The 24783-nt window shown below is 42.2% G+C and overlaps 1 protein-coding gene across 5 annotated transcripts in view; it reads left to right on the top strand.

The window, feature by feature from the left end:
- Positions 1–13685: 13685 nt before the first annotated feature.
- The window catches only part of LOC133807390 (WD40 repeat-containing protein HOS15-like), a 37098-nt gene continuing 26000 nt past the window's right edge, over positions 13686–24783 (top strand). For 4 of the 5 annotated variants that reach the window (XM_062245699.1, XM_062245702.1, XM_062245701.1 and 1 more), the window contains exons 1-2: positions 13686–13888; positions 14437–14582. In XM_062245699.1, coding sequence (XP_062101683.1) covers positions 13828–13888; positions 14437–14582 — 207 coding nt within the window. In that variant the 5' untranslated portion in view covers positions 13686–13827. Of the gene's footprint in view, positions 13889–14436; positions 14583–23133; positions 23626–24783 lie in introns of those variants that run through there. The other variant, XM_062245703.1, reaches the window with a different exon arrangement.

Genomic DNA, 24783 nt, shown 5'->3' with positions numbered 1-24783 from the left:
CGAGGGAACGGTCGATATGAGGACTCTGATGAGGAGCTCGAGCCGTTTGCTCCCAATATTTCTAACACTCAGTTCCCCCAAGGGTTCCGGATTCCTCACGTCCCAGCGTTTGAAGGAAAAACCGACCCATGCAGCCACCTGAGTACATTCAACACTATCATGAGAGCTAGTAACGTGGGTTACGAGCTCAGATGTATGTTGTTTCCGACATCATTGGCCGGACCTGCCAAGAGTTGGTTCGAGAAGTACAAGAGACATTCTATAACTTCGTGGATCAATTGTCTAGAGACTTCAAGAAGCAGTTCCGAGCTATGATGGGAGTCAGACCCGAAGCATCCACTTTGACTAACGTCCGACAACAACCGGGCGAAACACTGAAGAGCTACCTGACAAGATTTAATCTAGAGGTCGCCCGAGCTCGTGACGTGGATGACAGTGGGCACTTGATGGCCATCCGAGCTGGTGTTTTACCCGGGAGTGCCCTTTGGGATGACATGCAAGGGAAACCGGTGAGGTCGATAACCGAGTTTAACAGACGGGCGCAGAAATTTGTCAATGTAGAGGAGGCGAGGTCAACACTCAAGGCGACCTCGCAGACCGAAACTACAACGATAAACATTAACTCCGCCTCAACCTCGGTTGACCCAGCAGCTACACAGCCTACCTCGGAGAATCCCTCCAAGAGGAAAAAGAGCGAGGGAAATAATCCCGAGGCTGATGGAGGAAAGAAGAAAAAAGGAGAAAGGTATTTCTCCGTATATAAAGTGCATACCGAGCTCAACGAGTCTCGGGAAAACATATACCTGGCTAATGAAAACCAGGTCCCCTTCAGGCGTCCGGACCCTATGAGGAATCAAAAGTCCAAGAGGGACTCCAGCAAGTATTGTCGATTTCATAGGGACACCGGCCACACAACTGATGAGTGCCGACAGCTGAAGGACGAGATCGAAGGATTGATCTCGAGAGGTTATTTCCGGTAGTATGTAAAAAACCAGAATACTGGACAGGCTACTGCCAGCCAGAGAGTAGTCGCGCTTCCGGCAGCACAGAATAATAACTCCCGATCTCGGGATGAAGACAGGCCTCCGCCGATAGATGGAGAGGACGTAATAACCATCTCGGGAGGTCCTCATCTCGCAGGAGGGGGCAGAAATGCTCAAAAACGATATGTGAATGAGCTGAAGACAGGGGACGGGTCTCCATATGAACCCGAACCAAGGGCACCAAAAAGCCAAAGGGTTGAGACTCAGCCTATAACCTTCACCGAGGAGGATGCCTCCCATGTCCAGTTCCCTCATCATGATCCACTCGTCATCACCCTACAGCTTGCCAACAAAAGAGTGCGTCGAGTTCTCATAGACAATGGGAGCTCAGTTAACATTCTTTATAAAGCGACACTAGAGAAAATGGGACTCTCCCTTCGCGACCTGAAGGCTTGTGCAACCACTTTGTACGGCTTTTCTGGAGAAGGAACCGCCTGTATGGGGTCCATTGAACTCCCTGTGACCTTGGGAGACTATCCAGTCTCGGTGACCAAGATGATGGAGTTCGTGGTGGTAGAGTTACCATCTGCCTACAATGTACTGCTCGGGAGACCCGCCCTGGTCGGGCTGGGGGCAGTTTCATCTGTAAGGCATCTAGCCCTTAAGTTCCCAACTCCAAGCGGGGTCGGAACATTGAAAGGAGATCAATTGGCAGGAAGGGAGTGCTACAACATTTCCTTAAGGGGAAAGAAACAAACAAGCGCGCAAGCACTCGTTGTCATACAGAATAAAGATGGGACAGTTTTAGAAATTGATGAGGAGATCGATCCAAGGATTGAGGAGAAGGTCGACCTCCACCCTTTGGAAGAGCTCGAAGAAGTTCAGCTCGAGGAAGCTGATCCCTCAAAGAAAGTGAAAGTCGGGAAACACCTCCAAGACGAATCAAAATAGCAATTAATTTGCTTTCTGAAGAAAAACCAGGATGTCTTCGCGTGGTCACACTCTGACATGGTGGGAATAAGCCCTAATGTAGCGAGCCACGCATTGAATATAGACAAAAGCTTTCCCCCGAAGCAGCAAAAGCGAAGGCAGCTGGATGAAGACAGAAAGAAAGCACTAAAGGAGGAGGTAGACAGGCTGAAAGCAAATAATTTCATAAGGGACGCTTTTTACCCGGACTGGGTGGCCAATCCAGTGTTAGTCCCAAAACCCAATGGGACGTGGAGAACGTGCATTGACTACTCAGACCTCAACAAGGCCTGCCCGAAAGACTGTTTTCCCCTGCCGAGAATTGACCAGCTCGTAGACGCCACGGCAGGGCATGGTCTGATGTCGTTCATGGATGCTTATTCTGGGTATAACCAGATTCCCATGCATGCCCCGGACCAAGAGCATACGAGCTTCATCACAGACAAGGGGCTCTACTGCTACAATGTCATGCCATTCGGACTCAAGAATGCCGGAGCCACGTACCAGCGGCTCGTAAACATGATGTTCTCAGAGCAAATTGGGAACAACATGGAAGTTTATGTTGATGACATGCTTGTAAAGTCTCAACTTAACAAAAACCATGTTGATGACCTCGAAGAGTGCTTTGGTGTGCTCATAAAGTACAACATGAAGTTGAATCCTCAGAAGTGCACTTTTGGGGTGTCTTCAGGGAAATTTCTGGGTTTCATTGTCAACTCTCGTGGAATCGAGGCTAATCCCGATAAAATAAAAGGCCCTGATCGATATGCCTTCACCTCGGAAGCATAAAGATGTTCAAAGCTTGACTGGCAGGATGGCAGCTCTGGGCAGGTTCATTTCGAAGTCAACGGACTGCGGTCTCCCATTCTTCAACTTATTGAAAGGAAGTAAAAAGTTCGAATGGACAGATGAGTGCGAGCTAGCCTTTCAAGAGCTCAAAAGGCACTTAGCTGAACCACCCATCCTATCAAAGCCTGAGACGGGAGAAGTACTGTTCCTGTACCTCTCAACTACCGAACACGCGATAAGCGCGGTGCTCGTCCGAGAGGAAGAGGGAATACAGAAACCCGTCTACTATATCAGTAAAAGATTACTGGGGGCAGAGTCAAGGTATCCACTGATGGAGAAGCTCGCCCTCAGTCTGATCCACTCATCTCGAAAGCTCCGCCCTTACTTTCAGGCACATCCTATCCATGTACTAACAGATCAACCACTAAGGCAAGTCTTGTCTAAACCAGAGGCGTCTGGTCGACTCCTAAAGTGGGCTGTTGAGCTCGGACAATTCGAGATCACCTACCATCCGAGAACAACCATTAAGGCACAAGCGTTGGCAGATTTTATAGTGGAATGCACCGGTACAGCCGACGACGAGGTAACAACCACGGCCCACGAGCTGTGGAAACTTTACGTCGACGGGTCGTCAAATGAAAATGGAGCGGGGGCAGGAGTTATTCTGATCACTCCTACAGGGAGCAGATTTCACTCTGCTTTAAAGTTCGGCTTTAAAGCATCTAATAATGAAGCTGAGTATGAAGCTTTACTTGCGGGACTACGAATAGCAAAGGAGCTCAAGGCCAAAGCTATACATTGCTACAGCGACTCCCAGCTCGTAGTTAATCAAATCTTGGGAGAGTACCAGGCTCGTGGCACAAAAATGGCAGCTTATCTGGAGAAGGCAAAATCCGCATTGGAGTTTTTTGAGTTTTATGCAATCGAACAGGTTCCCCGAGAACAAAACTCAAACGCAGATGCCTTAGCTCGCCTCGCCACCTCCGCCGAAAATGAGGAGCTAAATGTCGTACCCGTAGAGCACCTGTCAGCGCCCAGCATTACTGAGCCTGACGAGGAAGATGTGTGTATGGTCGAGACAGAGCCGACCTGGATGAGCCCGATAGTTGAGTACCTCGAAAATGGAATTCTTCCAAAAGATCGAAATCAGGCTCGGAAACTAATGTATCAACTTCCCCGTTACACCATCCTGGACGGAAGGCTATACAGAAGAGGGTATTCCATGCCATTGCTCAGATGTGTAACTCCTCCCGAGGCAAAGAAGATTATTGAAGAAATTCATGAAGGATTCTGCGGAGACCATACCGGGGGGCATAGCCTGTCCAAGAAGATTATACGCCAAGGATATTTCTGGCCAACCATTAAAACGGATTCTTTCGAGTTCGTGAAAAAGTGCGACAAGTGCCAGAGATTCGCCACGATACCCCGAGCTCCACCTTCCGAACTAACCATGTTGACATCCCCATGGCCTTTTGCGGTATGGGGCATCGACCTCATAGGCTCACTCCCAACTGGCAAAGGAGGAGTAAAGTATGCTGTGGTCGCAGTTGATTACTTCACAAAATGGACGGAGGCTGAACCATTGGCGACCATAACTTCGAAGAAGATCCTAGATTTCGTGGTAAAGAACATCGTATGCCGATATGGAGTGCCAAGAAAGATTGTGTCTGACAACGGAACCCAGTTTGATTGCGACTTATTTACCAACTTTTGTAACAAGAACGGTATAATAAAGAGCTTTTCGTCAGTGGCTCACCCTCAGGCGAACGGTCAGGTCGAAGCCGTTAATAAAACTCTCAAGAGTTCCTTGAAGAAAAAGTTGGAAGAAGCAAAGGGACGATGGCCTGAGGAATTACCCCAAGTCCTTTGGGGATATAGAACTACAGCTCGGACATCAACTGTGCATACCCCGTTTTCTCTAGCATACGGTTGCGAGGCAATGTTGCCCATTGAGGTCGAAATTCCAACGATTCGAACTCAGATTTACGACCAAAGTTCCAATCATACTCAGCTCGAAGAAACCCTAGACTTGATCGAAGAAAAAAGGGAAGAGGCTCAGCTGAAAAATGCTGCTTACCAGCAACGGACCACGAGATATTTCAATAAGAGGGTTCGAGACCAAAAGTTCGGAGTGGGAGACCTGATTTTGAGACGAGTATTCTTAGCAACCCGAGATCCAGCAGCTGGGGTGCTCGGGCCGAACTGGGAAGGACCATACCAGATAGAGTCAATCATCCGACCGGGCGTATACAAACTTGCGAGATTAGATGGGAGCCTGATACCTCGAGCATGGAATGGCGAACACCTTAGACCATATTATCAATAGTGTAGAAAGTGTCGCCTGTAACCATGATTTTCTGTATTTAGTTTGTTTTTGAATAAAGGGTCTACTTTGTTTCACATGTAATTTATTTTTATTTTTGCAATCTCTCTGAATTTAATAACCTATGATCACACTCATAGGATATTAAGGGGGCATCATTGGTATACATACCACCAGCTTAAAAAATAAAGAGTATACATAAAGTATTTGGATATAACCAAGTACGCGATATTAGACAGTTCGGACATAACCGAATTATCAAACACAAAGTATTTGGACATGACCAAATGCGCGAGCTTAGATAGTTTGGATATAACCGAACCATCAAAACCTAAATATCTGGAGTTAACCAGATGTGTAGACACAACAGGTTTGGAACAAACCAGCCAAATTATCGATCGATGACAAATGGGAGCCTAAACCTATTGCGAGATAAGTCAAAGTCGAGGCTGGAATATCTTAGAAATATAGTTTCGAACTCTTAACCTCGGAGCTAAAATACTGAGGATGAGGAAAAGTAACTAAAAAAAGATATAACCAAATCATTCATATTACATACCATATAAGTACTTTCGAGTTCATGGTTGGAGTAATATCCGACCTTGATAAATAACGAGGTCGGAAACGGATAATCCGAATAAACTATGCATGAATGCATCGAATTTCGAGCCTAAAATCCAAACTATGTTTGTATGCATAAATAAACATAAACGAGTTCATCAATTATAAGAATGTGCAAAATATTTCGAGCCAAGAAATGTAAAGCATGTAAAAAATTAAATTAGTTAAAGAAATTGTATCAGCCTCATGGGCGTAATTCACAATAATTACATAAGAGGACGCAGCCCCAATGACTGATCTTCCCGAGATCAGACTCAATGAAGAGGAGTCTCCTTGGCCTTCTCAGCGGCACCGGACCCCTCAGGACGAATAGCATGACTATCCTCCTGAGCTCCCTCCGAAACGGTACCCCGAGCAGCCTTATCCTTCTCGAGCTGCTCAGCCTTCTCTTTCTCGAGCCGTTCAGCCTCTTCCTTCTCGAGCCGAGCATTCCATCGTTCGAGGAAGGACGCCTCGTGGGGACCCAAAAAACTGGTGTCCAGTTCTTCGTTATAGGCCCACATCCGGTACATGGCTGAATCGACCGCCGTTTCCTTCTTTTCTTTGAACTCGGCAGTAAGGCGGGTTTTGATATCCTCCATAAGGTCGAGGGTGACGACCTTATCTTCCTCGAGCTTCTTATTGGTCTCCCGAAGCTGGATGTTATCTTTCTTTTGCTCCTCGAGTTCGTCTTTCAGCTTTCCGAGCTCCTTGGCCATTTCCTCACGCTCCTTAACCACTGCCTCGAGCTTAATGTTCGCCGCCTTCAGGTCATCATTCGCTCTAAGGTGGAGGTCCCTCTCCTCTTGGGCGAGGGTCCTGCTCGAATGGACCTCGTTGTTCAGCTCGTAATTGAGCTGGGCAGTGAAAGCAAGAGCCTGAAAAAAGGAAGAAACCATCATTAGCCTCGAGACAGTGTGAATGTAAGCAAAGGGAATATAGGATACTTACCGCGGCAGTGTGCTCGATACTCTTCTCGTACAGGACAGTGCGGTCTCGAGTGCCAGTTAGACACTGCCATTGAGGAGCCTCGAAACTGCCGTAGCTCTGGCCGATCCGGGACATTACATCCGAGATCAGCGTAGATCCGTGAGGACCGGCAGCATTATCCACCACATACGAATCCATATGGGTGGAGATGGTTAGCTTCTGAGCTCGGGAAGCAGAAGGTCTTTTGGCGAGCTGAGTAGAAGACATTTGACCCGCCGCAGGAGGTTGGGATTCGGCCACGGCAGCGATACCGGTCTGCGAGGCCGGCGCCACCACAGAGACGACGGCCTGCGAGGGTGGTATCGTCGTGGGGGCGTTAGTCTGGCCAGTCGACGCAGCAGCAGAGCTCGAAGCCGGCGGGGGAGGAGGAGGCGTTTTCCTAGATTTCTTGGAGCCTTTCCCAGGCTGGCTGGTTTTCAGTCCCCCTGCCCTGGGGCGTTTGCTCCTCTTGGCACCCGCATTGTCGATGAGGGCGTCGAGGTCGGAGTCCATATCGCCTGCACAAATCATCACAGTGAGTCAGTAAAAGAGATACAAGTTACTTCAACACTATATATAGAGTGGTGGAAGAAAAAACCTAACTGGAACTTTCCCCCGAGCTTGAGCTTGGGGACCATGAAATTCCCCCGTCTTCAGAAGAGGCGGGGGGAGGGCCTTCCCTATAAGTTGGTGATAACCTCGAAAGGTCCCTATAATCATTGGTCCCATACTGCACAGCTATCCCATTCCACACCTCGTCCGTGGTATACATAGTGTCGTATTTCCCGAGCCCACTATCAAACCTATGGACACAGTCATCTACCCAACTCCATATGTAGAAGTGGTATCTATCCTGTGGGCACGAGACTAGTCTATTGGGCCTGTGTTTTAATAAAGTGGGGGACCACATTCGCGAAGTAGGAAGGGTTTTACCTCCACCGGAGTCCGAACTCGAGGCTTCATCAGTGGCCTCGTTCCCCGACCGCGGACTTCTCGAGCGAATTGGGAGAGATGCTTTCCTTTCCCTCCTCGGAGGAAGGATGCCTGTGGGCAGAGGCACTTCCTCCCAGCGTTCATATTTTTTACTGGACCAGTCAGAGGTTGACTGGCCCTGTCCCAACAACCCACAAGCTCGTAGCTTGTCCTCATGTAGCAGAAATGAGAGAGACCTCCTGCCATAAGGGAGTCGGAGCAGGCTCTCTCTGTGCTCCTTCATTGTCTCGTCAGGGGTGGGACGCTGAAAGTTAGCTGAAAGGCGAGATACACTTCAACTAAACATGGCTTCAAGGGCTAAAGATTCGAGCTCAAAAATAGAAAGTAACGAGAATACTTACGAATTCGCCTAAACGAACGATGTTGAGACGGGAACAGACCGTCTGTCCAGAAAAAAGCCTTCTTGAAGTCAGGGGGATGGTTCGGAAGGTCTTCAAAGATTTTTGTCTCTTTGGGGTAGCTCGAAAGATAGTAGAAACCATCTCCTCCCCGAGCTCGGGAGGGATTACTCTTCAAACAAAAGAGATATAAAATCTCTTGGGGTGAAGGTCCTATCCACCCCAGCTCGTGGAATAAGGACCTCAGGGCAGACAGCACCCTGTATGAGTTGGTGTTGAGTTGGAATGGAGCCAACCCAACGAAATCGGTGAAGTCTCTGAAAAAGGACTTCAGGGGCAGCAAAGCTCCTGCCCTTAGGTGTTCCTGGCTCCAGGCCGCGTATTTCACACTGGAATCGCGGCCCCCAGGAGCGAAACAGCTCCGTTCATGCCTTGTCGGAGCTCGACACTTCAGTGTGTCCAACGAGCTAAGGCCATGAATGGCCAGGATGTCAGTTATCTGGTCGGAGGTGGTAACCGAGCTCTGGTAGAATTCGTCTTCAAACATCTCCCTCCTAGGCTGCGAAGATGAAGGCTCCGCCATTAAGGAAAACTGAAGTTCCCCCGGGTGGTATGCTACCGTGACTTTTAACGCGGGGTCGAGAGGAACTGGCCTAGGTCCGGGGTTAGGCTCCGGATAGATGGCTTCCCGAAGGACCCTTCTCTTCTTTTCGATGACCTCGTCAATCTGGCGGCGATAGTGGGCTCGAATGTCTTCTTGCTCGCGTGCTATCTCGTACTCTGTAATCCGACGCTGGTTCCGGGCAAAGATCGATTCCGGGCTCGGAGATTTGGGCTCGTAAGGAATTGCTCGTAATGACCCCCACCGTCTTTCCGAATTCTGTGACATCTAGCGAGAAAGAAAAAATGGTGAGGGCCATGCATGCAAGAATCACGAGCTCGATGGATGAGCTCGGAGATCTAATGACAAGAAACTAAATATTAAGACCCTCACTAAAGAGTCAGAGCGCGTATTCCACAGGGAAGAAAAAGAACGTGGATGATTTTTTGAAAATCCTGAAATTCAAGGGAAAGAAAGGTGGCGTTTAGCCAAGAAAGGGCATTTTCGGGTTTCGTGTAATTGTCAAGAACAAGGGTTTTTACCCGAAAACTTGGTGTACAAGAAACATAGCCTAAGAACTTCAAAACCCAGAAAATGGAAACCACATTCAAACGTCGAAACTGGGTATAAACCAGAGACGAACATCCAGAAAGAAAATCCAGAAAACATAAAGCCTATTGATCCAAAACCTCCTACCGTATCATTCTATTATACGCAGCAAGAGCGACATAACAAAAAAAAAAAAGAGAAGAGCTAAGAACAAAAATGGCGTACTTACACAGTGATGGTGATTGCAGCGAAATCGTCGAGTGGAGAAGAGGTTGCAGGAAAGAACTCACTGACTCGAACAGACCAGGGTTCCTTTGTTTTTTGGGTCGAGAAAACATGCGCGGGACGGAAGCTTCTTAAGAAAGTTTCTGGCTTTCTTGTTTTTTCTTTTCTTTCTGGTTTACAATGAACAAACGTAAAGAAGAAGACGAAGAGGAGATCTTATATATATAGGCGGGAAAACTAAATCAATCAGGAGCGTTGGTTAAAATCCTCAACAGATCGAATGGAGGGGAATCGGTGATAAGATGGCGCCGAAAAGCTGTCAGACGAACGATCATGGGTGTGTTCCCAAGGTACTCAAGTACCTAAAGTGAGCAATACCCATCTGGCACGTGTTCGTTTTTAAGAGTGTGACGGTATGGTTCCCAGAAAGAGTAGTTCAAAAGTTTCCTTCTCTTAGGACTCGAACAAATACTTTTGAGGGGGCAAAATGTTATACCCAGATTTCGAGCCATAGTAAATATGACCTCGAAAGCTGAGTTCGCAACAAATGGTCTCGTGAGGGTTAGGGTATGCTCTACGATTGTAAATCGAGCCTGCAAAGTATGATACATGACCTCGAATGTAGTGACCTCGAAATGATCTCGATCTCGAAAGATAGCTCTGAGAGCCCCTCATCTTCGGGAACAACTTCGGAGCAGGGATATTGAGTTCGATGTACTATCTCGAAAGCAATGTTAGCTCGGGAGATGTCGGTGGCTCGCACAATGACGTGAAACCTGAGATGCTGAAGCCTTGGAGATACGCTATGACCACCTTGAATATCTACAAGTATTGTAAATATGAGATGTAATCCTCATTTATTGATGTAAATCCCCAAGAATCGTGGGATATTATTTAGTCAGTTATGCGTTTCCTGATCTTTGGGGGACGTTTCCTTTTATATCTGATTATTGACATTTAAAACCATTTATTTTTATTCACAAAAGAGTAACTACCCAAAATATGTGGGATAGTATTCTGCATCCTTCTCTATAAATAGAGAAGTCATGCACCATTGTAAAGGACCGAAAATCTGATCCTTGAGAGAAAACTCTGGAGAATTCATTCTTGAAGAATTCCTAGAGATAATCTTGAGTTTAATAACAAAGACTCGTGGACTAGGCATATTTAACTGCTGAACCACGTAAAAAACCGTGTTTGATTCGTTTGTTTATTTTTGGCCATTGTCTTAAATTGTTTACGTGCTCTCTTCTTTTATCTGTTGACGAAAAACGGCGTCAACAGTTACAAACACCATAATACTAAAATGATAAAAGTGAATTAGGGTTCGAAAGACAGCCCATGAATTACAATTGAACCAAAAATTGGATCAGAGATAAAACTGAACAAGCCTAGTTTATAATATTTTGAGAACATAAATATGAGAAAAATAAACATAATTTCTATATTTATGGGAAAAAAATAATTATATAAAATATAGTAAGTTTTGATTTTTTTAAAATATGATAATTTCATATAATATAAAAAATTGATTATCATAATCATAAATACACAAAACTCTATCTTTTCTCTTTTCTTCCTCTCTCCTCTCCCATTTGGTTCTCTCATCTCAGCCATCCGCTGGCGATGCTACCTTCGCCTTCGCCCCCGACGACGACGACGCACCTCCGCCCCCACCCCTGATGACAACTTACCTCCCCCTCTGGTTCTTCTTTTTCTTGATTCTTCTTCTTCTTCTTCTTCTTCTTCTTCTAGTTTTATTTTTATTTTCTTTGTTCTTCTTCTTCTTTTTCACATCTAGTTTCACCATTTCAAATATGGTTTTGCACTTCATATTTAATTTTTTTTCCTTTTAAACGTAACTGTAACTGGTTACAGTCACAATCTGTTCTGATTTCTGGGTTTTTTTTTCCAAATCTATTTAAGTAACTGGGTACAATGACGTCTGATTCTTTTTATTCATAACTGACATTTTTTTAGATCTAGTTGTAACTAGTTACAATACCTCCCCCTCTGGTTCTTCTTCTTCTTCTTGTTTCTTCTTCTTCGCCAACAGATAATTATAAGAATAAATAGGATGGATTAGTGCTAATTAGTGAACCGTAATATGAAAATAGTTTAATTCTAGACTTAGGAAATTAATAACATGGGAAAGTGATCACTCCTTTCTTTTTAGGTGGTTCGAAGATTAAAATCCCTCTAGTCCACCAGTCGATATTATTGATATCTCTTGACTCTTTCTTACAGAGTGCTTCTTTACAAAGATATGTCCAACCCCTTGCAATGCCCAGGGTCTTGGTATTTATAGGGAGAGGATACTTGGGTTGGCAAGGGGGTCATCCCATGACCTCTTTACCCTTCACGTCATCTCTGTGACACCGATGATTAATTCCTAAAACCTGACAGTGAAGTGTGGTCTAATCAATTGGTAAGGAGGGATAATGGGCCGCATGGCCCAAACCAGTCGTGGGATGCCTGAATACACATGTTTATACTGCATGCCCGAGAGTTCAGGAATGGAATATACACTTGATGTCTGATATATGCACGTTTACATTGCGTGGTTGTCTTTACAAGGGTTCGAGTGTCAAACCCATGCCGCATCACGAGCTTGATGTAGAGCCAGCTCATGATATCCATACCGTTGATCCACTGCCTTCGAGTGAACTGCTAACTCTCTAATCAGCTCGGGCTGGACAGGTGGAAACCCATAATAATAGCTCCGGGTGGACGATTTACTCGTGGCAGATCGAATTAGGCCCTTTTCCAGCTCGCCAATAGTTCGCGGATATTTAGGGTGTACACTTATTCTTCAGATTTAGTTTTATTTTTATTTTCTTTGTTCTTCTTCTTCTTCTTTTTCACACCTAGTTTCGCCATTTCAAATATGTTTTTGCACTTCATATTTTATTTTTTTCCTTCTAAACGTAATTGTAACCGGTTACAGCCACGATCTATTCTGATTTCTGGATTTTTTTTTCCAGATATGTTTAAGTAACCGGGTACAGTGACATTTGATTCTTTTTATTTATAGCTGATATTTTTTTAGATCTAGTTATAACTAGTTATAATAACGATCAATTTAGATATTTTTTTGTTTAAATCTAATTTTTTTTCTAGGTCTAGATAAGTAACTAGTTACGATATATATATTTTTTTTTCAGATCTGGTTTTTTTTTTTCAAACCTAGCTGTAACCAGTTACAATTATGATCGTTTTAGATTTTTTGTTTGGATCCTATTTGTTTTCAGGTTTGACTAGGTAGTCGGTTACCATTGCAACTAGTTTTTTTTTCATATAATTTTTTAGATCTAATTGTAACAATTTACCTTCACGATTAATTTAGTTTATTTTTTCATATAAGTTTTTTTTCTCCAAATCTTACTAAGCAACTAGTTACAATTCAACTAGTATTTTGATAATAGTACATTACTAAAAAATCAAAATTATTTTTATAGTTGTAACTAGTTACTACAACACCACTTAAAAAATAAAACTGGGTTTTATAGATATAACCAGTTACCACACATCACTAAAAAAGTTGACAATGACAAATGATCACTACCACAAAAATAATATCAAAATTGTTCTGATAGTGGTAACCGGTTACAATGGAGAAAATATTGATTGAAGAAAATAAAAAATAGAAGAATAGAAGAAAACAAAACGTTTTTCAATGTTTGAACAAAAAAATAAATTAAAAATAATACCTACAATTATTGTAATATTCAAAATTAGCCAAAATAATCTTATATAATTAAATATGGTAAAACTAATAAATTATTACACAAATATGGGAAAACAAATCCTATAAAAAAGTAAGAAAACATAAAATACCATATAAAATGCACACACAAAAATATCATATTTATCAAAATTTAAAAAATTTCCCATATTTCATGTATATTTCTCTAATATTTTAGTATGAAGTGGACTATTAGATATCAAAACGACGATGTCGTCTGCACCAAACTTTTAAGTAGAAGCAGCGCCATAAACACTATCTTTAATTAAAATTTAGAACAAAAAAATAAAATTATCTGTTTGGATCATGTATTTTGAAAAATAATTTTTTTGGATTCTATGTTTTGTAAAATAGTTTAAATAAAAATTTAAATTCGATTTTTGTCAAAATCTTCTGAGCTGAAATTATAAATAATTCACCAAACTAATAATAAAAAAAAAACAAAATTATTTTGCCTAATAACTACTTGTTATATTTAATTTATCATTTATCAAAATTTAATTCACATAAATAATATATCAAAATTTAATTCACATAAATAATATATCAAAATACAAACCACAGTTACAAAAAGGTATATAAATTAACGCTCTTTTATTAATTTGGAGTGAAAAGAGAAGAGAAGGTCCCCAACGGCGAACGTCTGTGGTCCGTCTTTTTGTGCCGAAGAAGCTGTGGATTAATCTCTTTCAAAAAAGTTCTAAAGTGAAAACACCGGAAACTGCATCGTTTTTCTAAGCTCGATGATCTCTATCGCCTCCGCTGAACTGAACTACATAGTCTTCCGTTATCTCCACGAATCAGGTTTCTCTCTCTTTAACCAAAATCAAAACCTGTCTCTACATTTGGAATTTATGTAAATATCTGATTTTTCTATGTTGGGGGTGGAGGGGTGTTATATATGATTAAAATAGCAATCTTTGATGGCAAAAAGTGAATTTGTGTTAAGCTTCTAAATAACAAATCGGTTAGTCTAATCTCCAGATGTGGTTAGTTTATATTTGCGGCTTATCCGGCGCTTGTTAGAAACGGTTGTGTGATCTCTCAGCCCTTACTTCTCTAAAACACTCTCAGGTTCAGCTTCCAATATTTTTTTCTCTAATTTTCTTACAAAGCGATCTGCTTTCTTGTTTGGGCCTGCCCACTATGTAATCGCCACCTATACATTAATTTTCATAGGTTCTTTGATTTTCTCAAGATTAGAATCAATGACTGCAATATCTGGGGCTGATGTTGATGTGTTCTTTCGGGGCCCTAAATTTTGATTTTTTGTTTTGGTCAGAATAATTTATATATGTATATATTTATTTATATAATTTGATTGCTGAATTAGTTTCTGAAAGTTTCTTCAGGCTTTACACACTCAGCTTTTGCTTTTGGATATGAAGCGGGTATTAACAAAAGCACAATCGATGGCGATATAGTTCCACCAGGTGCCCTTGTCACATTTGTGCAGAAAGGACTGCAATATCTCGAGCTCGAGGCAAACTCTGGCTCTGTAAGTGTTTATTTATTTATTATTGTTGTGATTTGAGTTGAATCACACTGAACAAGAATATAGAACCTAAACAAGAACTGAACTAATGCAAAGATCACAAACTAATGAAAAACAATAATAAACTCATAACAATTACGTGGTTCGAACACAGACAATGTGTCTTTGGCCTACTCCACGGGGAAACAAATCTCAGCTGCTTTTATTCGACTTCAACTAGAAACCAGATTACATAAGTCTTGAATACAATAAATGGAACATCTAAACTCTACATAAGAGAATTACTAAGTTTTTGATACAGCTTATATGACCGAGTACCTAAGCCTTATATAGCTTAGCATACACATAAGACTCCCAACTAACTTAACGGTCACCAACAATAATAAGCCACATGTACAAGTGACTCAATTATATAACAAATTTCCACCTTGATTGAGTTACTTGTAATCCAAAGCATAAAGAAGTCTGATGATGAAAACTGAAATCTGCAACAATTCCAATAATGTACCTCACTGCTTGAGGTAATTCTAGCATTCTTCAACATGAATCAAGCCTGAGCAATGTTTAAACTTGGCTTGGGTAACCACTTTAGTCAACATACCAGCTGAATTCTCATCTGTGCCGACGATTTTAGCTTGAACCTCCTTTCTAGCAATGACTTTTCTTATAAAATGTAACTTGATGTCAATGTGTTTTGACCTCATGAAACATGAGATTTTTACATAAAATGTAACTTGATGTTAATGTGTTTTGACCTCTCATGGAACATGGGATATTTCATGAGATGTAAAACACTTTAACTATCACAATATAAAGTCAAGTTAATGTGTTTTGACCTCTCATGGAACATGGGATATTTCATGAGATGTAAAACACTTTGACTATCACAATATAAAGTTATGTCTTCTGAATTTAACTCCAACTCATTGCTGAAACCTCTTAGCCAAATAACTTCCTTTGTTGCCTCTGTAGCTGCCATATACTCTACCTCTGTTGAAGACAAAGCTACAACTTTCTGCAAGTTAGACTTCTAGCACACAGCTCCCTAGGACAGTAAATACTTGTCTAGTTGTGGATTTTCGAGTATCTACATTCCCTGCATAATTAGAATCCACAAAACCAGCAACAACTTCTTGTGTAACTCCTCTTTTTCCAAGTACAAGCCCAACATTCTAAGTTCCTTTGAGATATCTTACTGTCCATTTAGTTGTTGTCCAGTGTTCTTCACCAGGATCTGCCATGTATCTGCTCACAACACTCATGGCTTGAGCTAAATCAAGTCTAGTTGAGACCATAGCATATGTGAGGCACCCTACGCATTGAGCATAGGGTACTTTGTTCATACAATTTCTTTGTTCTTCAGTTTCAGGAGATTGATTTTGAGATAGCTTGAAATGGTGTAAGGTTTAAAAAAGCGTTTTTAAGCCTCAAAGCGTCTTCTTTTTGTGAGACGAAAGTAAGCCTTGAGGCGCATTGAGGCGTAAGCGTCAAATTTCTAATAGAAAATATATTTAGATACATAAAACTCAAACACAGCATAAAATGTCTCACAAAACTCAAACATAACATAAAATGTCTCATAAACTCAAACATAAAATTGTCTAAAATTATAATTTAAAGATAAAAGTTTTGTTTCTAGAGCTAGGATCCTAGATTCTAGTTATCCTAGAACAAACTTGAGTAGTTGATGGTAAAGGTGATTTAGAAATCATCTTCCAACTCATCATTGCTTAAAGGATCTTCAGAGGTATCGTCATATTGTACATTCCTCTCATCATCACCATCTTCATTATCACCATCAATATCCTCCCATTCATCTTCATCCAAGCCTATTACCCTATTTCTTTTCCCTAAAATAGAAAAAATAAGTCAACAACTAATTATCAAGGCCTAAATTAAGACAAAAAAGTAGAGTTTACGAACCTGCTCCGGAGCAATTTTATTGTTTTAGTTCAATTGAGTCGATCCCGATCCTCCACGATCCTCATCATTCGGCCTTTGTAAATCTCCAACATTTTCACCTTCATCAACAACCCATTCATCATTCGATGGCATCTCATCAATCAACAACGCATCATCCTCATTTGATTGAGATTTCAACTTCAAATGTCTATCTTTCAATCTTTTATTAAACATTATATATACCAAAGAATACATTTTTAGGGTAGTCAACCGATTTCTTCTTTTTGTATGAACTTGATTGAAAGTACTCCAATTTCGCTCACATCCCGATGATGAGCAAGTAAGGGGGCGGCAAGCGAGTTTCACGTCTTTGGCAAACTACTGTGTTGGCAACTTTTTGGGCCTTATGGCTTGAGAGAAATAACAGACTTTTCGAAGATATTTCCAATCCTGTAGAGACTATTTGGGATAAGATAAAATTTTGGGTGGCCACTTGGGTGTATAGAAACAAATGTTTTGAGGGGTTGCCTTCTATGACCTTATTAGAGATTGGGGCAACTTCTAGATTTAATTTCTGGGGGTGGGTTTTGTTGTGGTTTTTTTTTTTTTGGCTGTTTTGTTTGTTTTCTTTGTAACCACGATATTCCTCCGCCATAAGTGAGGGTTTTCAACTATTTGAGTAGATGTCAACCTTTTGACCTTTGTCTCTTTTTCAAAAAAAAAAAAAAAAACCCAATACTTTAATTGCAAACTTTTGTAACTCCGGAGTGCCATCCCCAAACTGAATCCACCATTCCACTAAAAATTTAAATTAAAAGAACAATTATTTTAGTATAATACAACAAAAATCTAATAAACTTAAAGTATTAAAATTAGAGTTAAGAATTTTAATTACCAGGAGATCGTTTTTCAAATGTTTGTTTGGCTTGGATGAATCCAAAAAATTCTTCTTTGTTGCGAAAAGTGCTACATTGGAGGTCAACTTTCTCTCTGTCTTCAGGATTTGGTATAAGCTTGTCCATACAATGGAACAAACCCAACTTGATCTCAGGATGACTGGAAAATCCTGGTGCATATTGACAACGGGGATTCAAAAAGTTTGCAGCGGCATGCAAATGTGGATGTAATTGAGATTCCCATTTGACATCTATGATATCCCTTATCTCCTTGTAATATTTTTCTTGTCCTCCTAAGTTATGTGCTATCTTTCTTTGGCTGAATCCATGGCATTATAGAGAAAACCTATGGCTGGTTCCTTATCAGCATCAACTAACCTCAACACTTCAACCAAAGGTTTTGTGGTCTTAATAGCATAAATCACACTTGGCCAAAAATGCTTGTCCTTCAAAACTATTTTTCTTCTTTTCCTTCTGGTTTAGATGCCCAAGCACAACTTGTCCACTCTTCGGAAGTAAACATAGCCTCCAAAGGTTGCTTCACTTGATAAATGTTTTGCAATGTCAAAAATGCAGCTGCAAATCTTTTGGCAGCAGGCCTTAGAATATCCCTTTTGGCAAACTTTCTCATCAAGCTCAATACCCATGGGTGATCGTGAATAAATTTGCTCAATTTTTTCGCTTTGAGTAGGGCACTCTTATCTTGTGGCAAGTCTCCAATCTTTTCAAGCATCAAATCAAGATAATGTGCAGCAGATGAAGTCCAATAGTGATGCTTTCTTTTCTCCATTAATAATGTGGGGCAGCCGCTTTGTAAGCACTTGCATTGTTAGTAACCACTTGTTACAGGATGTTCTCCAATTTCTTCGACAACATCATCCAACATCTTGAACAACATGTTGGCATCTTTAATGTATGAAGAGGCATCAATACTATTAAAAAATACAGTGCCATTAGGATTATTGACCAAGATATTGATAATATTTATATTTCTAATGTCCGACCACCCATCAAACATAATTGAAACTCCAGTTTGTGGCCATGTCTTCTTAATATCAACCATAGCATCAGTTGTCTTTAGCTCTTCTTTCAATATCCAAGTCCTAAGCTCATACATACTAGGTAGCTTCAATCCCTGATCGTAATTACCAATAGAACGACACGTTAATGAAAGGACTATTGGCCAAATTAAAAGGTAGGGTATTCTCATAGAAACTTCTCCCAATGTCCATACAAACTTTATTATGCATTTCCTTTTTCATTTTTTGGAGTTACACGTGTTTGTTCAGCGGCTGTCCTATCTTTAAAACCCCCATCATCACCACCCACATTTGCCATAAATCTATCCATTGGCCCTCATACACCTCTACTAGATGTGGGAGCATTTTGTGGGCATTCTTTCTTAGAATAAGAACCCATCTCAACCATTTCTTCAAATTTCATTTGTGAAATATGTTTTTTCAATGAACCTTGTTTCAAGTACCCAATAAATTCATTCTTAACTTCATCGGGTACTTCCCTACATGGTGCAACAGTCTTCGTAGTATGTGCAAGGTGATCTTTCAATCTCAACACCTCCCTTGATAATCTTTTTGCAATATTTGCATTCAAGATAAACATAATTTTTTTTATTCCCTTCTACTCCCACATCAACCTTAGTACTATGCTTCCAAACGGGGTCTTTTCTATTTGAGCGACTCCCGCCACTAATATTACCACCACTACTACTAACTCTTCCAACAACACTTTTATTTGAGCTTCTAACCATTTTACCATCTACAAATAATAAGCAATAACAAAATAAATAAACATCAAGTTCTAACCACTAAATAATAAAAAGACTAATAAGTTTTATTTAGAAAATACCTAATAAGGGAGGTTCGGCTGGCTTGGATTCTGGTCTTGGTTCTTTCTTTGCTGTCTTGGCCGAAGAAGAGGAATAGAAGGAGGAGAAGTGGTCGGGCACTCTATAGTGTTAGAGTTTTAAGTTTTATTTGAATCACTATATTGGGCTTTGTTTATTTTTAAGTGAATTTGGCCTTATTTGTTTTTGTATTTATTAAGAGATTAAGCCCTATAAAAATGGGCCTAAACTAATTACATAAAAAGCCTTAATTTTGGGTGTTTACCGAGTTTATCTAAAACTACGAATATGTAATGAAATAAGAGCTGGAAATAAAGGATAAAAGATGAACATTCACAGTTTTTACGTGGTTGGGGCATTAATGGACCTTAGTCCACGGGTCACTAGTATTAGGCTTTAGAGAGTTTTGACAATGAAGTTTTTCTACAAGTTTTAGCAGAGTTTTTGCTTACAAGAGAAATTCTGGGATCCTTGCTACAGTGCACAACTGATCCTATTTATAGGCAGTCATGTAGCTTGGGCCAGACTAATCCGGGCCCAATAGAGATGTAATTACAATTTGCTCGCTAACGGAGCCACAATACAAAGAATGTAACGTAATTAGATGTTATTAGTCTAAGCTCATTGGGCTGGCTTAGGCGTAGCCAAGCCTTACAGTTGTCCATTGTATGTTTGCAAGGATTGGTCTGCATGTGCTATTAAGGGGATCTTGGGGACAGGATCTGTCAGAGTAGTGGCAATATTGTTTCCTAGGAACAATGTACGTTTCGTGCGTACCCTCTTCTGCAGGTTAGTTGAGGATACCAACTGCCAGATTTTGTGGGGACATGTCAGCATCAGGGAAAACTAGTCTTGCCCTATCTGGACGTCTGATCTGGGTTCATTTACTAATGTCCCGGTTCATTTACCGGAGTCCTGGTTCGTTCTGGGTTCATTTGCCAAGTTAGACATCGTGGTGGTGATCTCTCCTGGATTCTTGATAAGGTCCGTCTCCAGTGAACAGTTAGTCTGCCACTTTAATTAGCATCTCGAAAGATGTAGGTTGGTCGTGGCCGGGGAAATGAGTTGGGCCTGCATATCAGTCCCAGTTTCTTCATTATGCTCGCACCCATTGAATGTTGTTGGACTCGATAGTGTTTGGGCTATCAAGGTTTCCTCCTTCCCCGTTCATTGGGCTCAAGATGGGCCTGGACCTCTTAAGAGGGCCCACGGACCCATTGGGTCATGCTACGTGTTACGGGTGAAAAACAAAGATAACATTTATCCCCTAAGTCTTTTGTCCGTGTTCGCATGGTGGAGACTTGCCTCACTCTCCCGATCAATTTCAAATATCTCGGTTCGTTTACCAGAAGTCGGGTTCATTTACTTGAGGGCCATTTGGGCGATCTCCGGCCTTTCCAATTCTCAACGCCTCAGACACGTGTCTCCAGGTTGATGGTGCGTCTGTGCCACTCGCACCCTAAAAATTCGAAAAGAATCTTTTGATTACCCAGTTGATCGATGGGTGTCAGCGTAATTCTCGAAACGTTCCATCTGTACGAAAAAGGTTTATTGGGTACTTGAGTGGGTTGTTTAATGCTTCTGCATTATCCGAAAGCATTGGATGGGGATGGTCTTGAGATTTTTAACATAGACTGTTGGATGAGGTAGGTATGGCCCGTGGATTGACGAATCCACGATTTTAGTATTCGATTGGGCCAATTAATGCCCTTGCATCATCCGGGACCGTCCAATGGGGATAATCTTGGGATCCCCACTGTGGATTGTTGGATCAAATAGTGGATTTGTACCTTACAAATAGCTCGTTAGGCTCATTTTCACACTTTATTCATCCCACATATTCAAACAGGACAGCAGAAGAGAGCTTTATATGTCCAATATTGCCGTTGAGATTCTCCGGTGATTAATTCACCTTCATGTTCATTTGTTTCCGACTTGACCTCTTACTACTCAACCAGCAGATAATTCTGTCCCAGTTGACACGTCTGGGAGTGCCGACGAACTACTATATCATCTTCTCAGGTTCAAGATTGAGATTCCACGAATCTCAATTCCAATACCCCATAGTAAGTTTTTTGGTCGTTTTCTTTTATTTTTATTCCCATTTGGTTGTTTTTATTGTCACGCTATTTCCGTGACCATAAAACTGTTAAGGGTTGTGACCACCGTGTAGGGCGGTTCTAGGTAGGATAGTGGTAGACACGAACTATAGAGTTTTTGGGTGACACCTCATCCTAGTTTGATTGTCCCGGATCAATTCCGATGCCTCAAGACTGGTTGGGGTGAATTAGAAAAACTTTTGGCCTTTAGTTTTCGATTGAAGATCCTGGGATCTCTATTGTTTGTGGATCTGGGTCTGGAAGGGATCTCTCCAAGCAGTTTTAGGAGAATCCCTGTACCTCAACCAGTGTTCTTCGATTTTGGTGCTAACTGCTTGGTTCTTTTTTTCTTTGTCGCTTCCAGGCCCCTAATCATGAGTCGCAACAATACTTTGTATGCGAAAGACATTGTCTAAGCGTGCCCCGTAGTCCTAGAGGGGACCAAACTTCCCACTGGCAATGCGTGGGAAATGGACGGGGAAAAGAACGAGTTCTGGAATTACCATATGTTGCATCAGCTGAAGAAGGCCCTTGGAGTAGGGTTAACTCCGGGGTTTTTTTATAACCGACTGGCCCGGAAGGAGAGGAAAGCTCATACCGGAGCAGGCATGTTCAGGGCTTGGAGAATAGGCCACATCAGTGTGGGAGCTACTCTCCCGCTCCACGATTATATCGCGCGCTTCCTCAAGTTCGTGGAAATCTCCCCTTTCAAGCTTCTGCCCCAAGCATATAAATTGCTCGTGCAATGGCGCACAGTCTACGCGTCGAAGGAGGAACTGACACCCACCCCCGCGGAGGTGCTGTACTTTACAAGCTGGAGCCGGAACTTAACTCTAAGGACAAGGCGCAGGACAAGTTTTATAAACTGAAGGCCCGTGACATTAGTCCAGCTCCATTCAACACGTGGAAGCAATCCCCGAATGTCAGACACTACTGGTTCAAGACATCCGGGTTTCTCCTGGAGAAGAACCCCACCTGGGTGCTGGACTTCCACCCGGTGGGTATGTTGTCCTTCTTCACTTTTAATCTAGCCCTTAGTTTTGTTGACTCCCTAACGATCCTGGAAAACAGGTCCATATACTCAGACTCGACTCAGTAAATCGATCTTGGATCGAAAAAAATACTATTCCACTCTTAGTGCCGAGGAGCTGGATGTGGGGGGTTTCGTGACTATGGAGAACCTTCGGCTGGTCAAGCTGATTGCTGCGAACCGGTTGATAGATGCCCCTAACTTCCATGGGTTACAATGAGAGAGGGATCCGAGCTGGTCTTTATCCACATCGAGGTAGTAGAGGTCGCGACCAAGGCGAATGCGGAGAAGATGAAAAAGGAGTAGGCTCATCAAGCGGAGAGGGCCGAATCCGATGAACTAGACACCCTTCTCGAGGGGAGGCAGCCTAACACTTGAGCTCCCGGGGCTAGCATTTCGAGGCAAGGTAAAACCCCTCCGACTTTAACTTATGCCCATCATTTTGAGGGCTTTGTTAGGAATAGGCAGCGGTACCGGGATTATTTATTCGGGACTGTTAGCAAAGTGGGACTTCCTTGCCCCATTGCTATAGGCACACTGACCCTCATGTGTTCGTCCTGGTTCCTTTAATACCATAGCTTTTTGGACTTGGATGACATGGGGGACCAAATTCATTCTTTTGCACTTGGAGAGTTGAGTCGTGCCCATTCCATGGATGAGGGTTTGTCCCGGATGACTTTAGACTTGAGTGTTTATTTTAGTTTTGTCTGTTACCCCCATTTCTTTATTTTGCTGATCAATTTTCTTTTTCTTTCTATCTCAGGTGATCCAAATATGTCCAATCCAATGGCCAAAATGAAGGCGGTTGTGTCCCTAGGGGAGGAACAACAGAAGGATTGGTTGCCAATCCTTGGGTAGCAATAAAGGCTTGAAGAGCCAGGAGAGACTCTTGCATCTAGTGGGTGACCTCCTGTTGTTCAGTCATTCTGGCTTCTTGATCCAGGACCTGTTATCTCAAACGAACCACCTCTGGATCTGCATGTTCAGGATCCATTTCTTTCTCGTCAGGATCAATGGGGTTTTCGGCCGTGTGGTCCCCATATTTTCCTTCATCTTCCTCGTAATAGTCTTCGTCGTAGTCACCTCATCCCCGAAGTTCTGGGAGTCGTTGAGCAGAGGCCCCTGATAAGGCGTATCCTCGGGTAGGTCTTGGGAAGTGGTTGATTGGGCAATGGTTCTCTATTGTCTTGTTGTTGTTGGTGAGCAGGATCAAACACGGTATGCCTGGTGTTCACCATTTTCGCAGATGATCAAGGTTGACTCGAGCTTTCTTTAGCTATCAATGAAAATACTAAAATGTTTACCCAATTTTTCAGAAAATAGAAATATGTTATGAAATAAGAGTTGAAATATGTTATGAAATAAGAGTTGGAAAGAAAGGATAAAAGATGGACAATCACAATTTTTATGTGGTTGGGGCGTTAATGAACCTTAGTCCATGAGCCACTAGTATTACTTTAGAGAATTTTGACAATGAAGTTTTTCTATAAGTTTTAGCAGAGTTTTTGCTTACAAGAGAAATTCAAGGATCCTTGCTACAGTGTACAACTAGTTCTATTTACAGACAGTCAAGTAGCTTGGGCTGGACTAATACGGCCCCAATAAGAATGTAATTACAATTTGCTTGCTAACGGAGCCATAATACAAAGAATGTAACGTACTTAGATGTTACTACTCTAGGCCCATTGGGTCAGCTTAGGCGTAGCCAAGCCTTAGAGTTGCCCATTGTACGTTTGCAGAGATTGGTCTGCATGGGCTACTAAGGAGATCCTGAGGATAGGATTTGTCAGAGTAGTGACAGTACTATTTCCTAGGAACATTGTACGTTTCGTGTGTACCCTCTTCTGCAGGTTAGTTGAGGAGACCAACTGTCGGATTTCGTGGGGACAAGTCAGCATCAAGGAAAACTAGTCTTGCCCTATCTGGACGTCGGATTTGGGTTCGTTCACCAGGACCCGGGTTCATTTTCCAAGGTAGACATTGTGGTGGTGGAGATCTTCGCTGGATCCTTAATAAGGTCCTTCTCCAGTGAACAATTAGTTTGCCACCTTAACTAACATCTCGGAAGATGTAGGTTGGTCGTGGCCGGGGAAATGAGTTGGGCCTGCACATCAGTCTTGGTTCCTTCATTATGCTGGCGCCCATTGAATGTTGTTGGGCTCGATAGTGTTTGGGTTATCAAGGTTTCCTCCTTCCCCGTTCATTGGGCTCAGGATGGGCCCGGTCCTCTTAAGAGGGCCCACAGACCCATTGGGTTATGCTATGTGTTACGGGTGGAAAACTGGGATAACATTGGGCTTTAAAAATTGGGCTAAAAAGCCCAAATTTCATTTAACACACCGAGGCGTAAGCCTCACTTATTGCCCTAAGGCGTACCAAAAACCACCACCTCTCTTCAAAGAGGCATACGCCT

Source organism: Humulus lupulus, chromosome X (genome assembly GCF_963169125.1).
Source record: "Humulus lupulus chromosome X, drHumLupu1.1, whole genome shotgun sequence".
Taxonomy (NCBI): Eukaryota; Viridiplantae; Streptophyta; class Magnoliopsida; order Rosales; family Cannabaceae; genus Humulus; species Humulus lupulus.
Note: the sequence above shows the minus strand (reverse complement) of the source record. Positions and strands in the feature narration are given on the sequence as shown.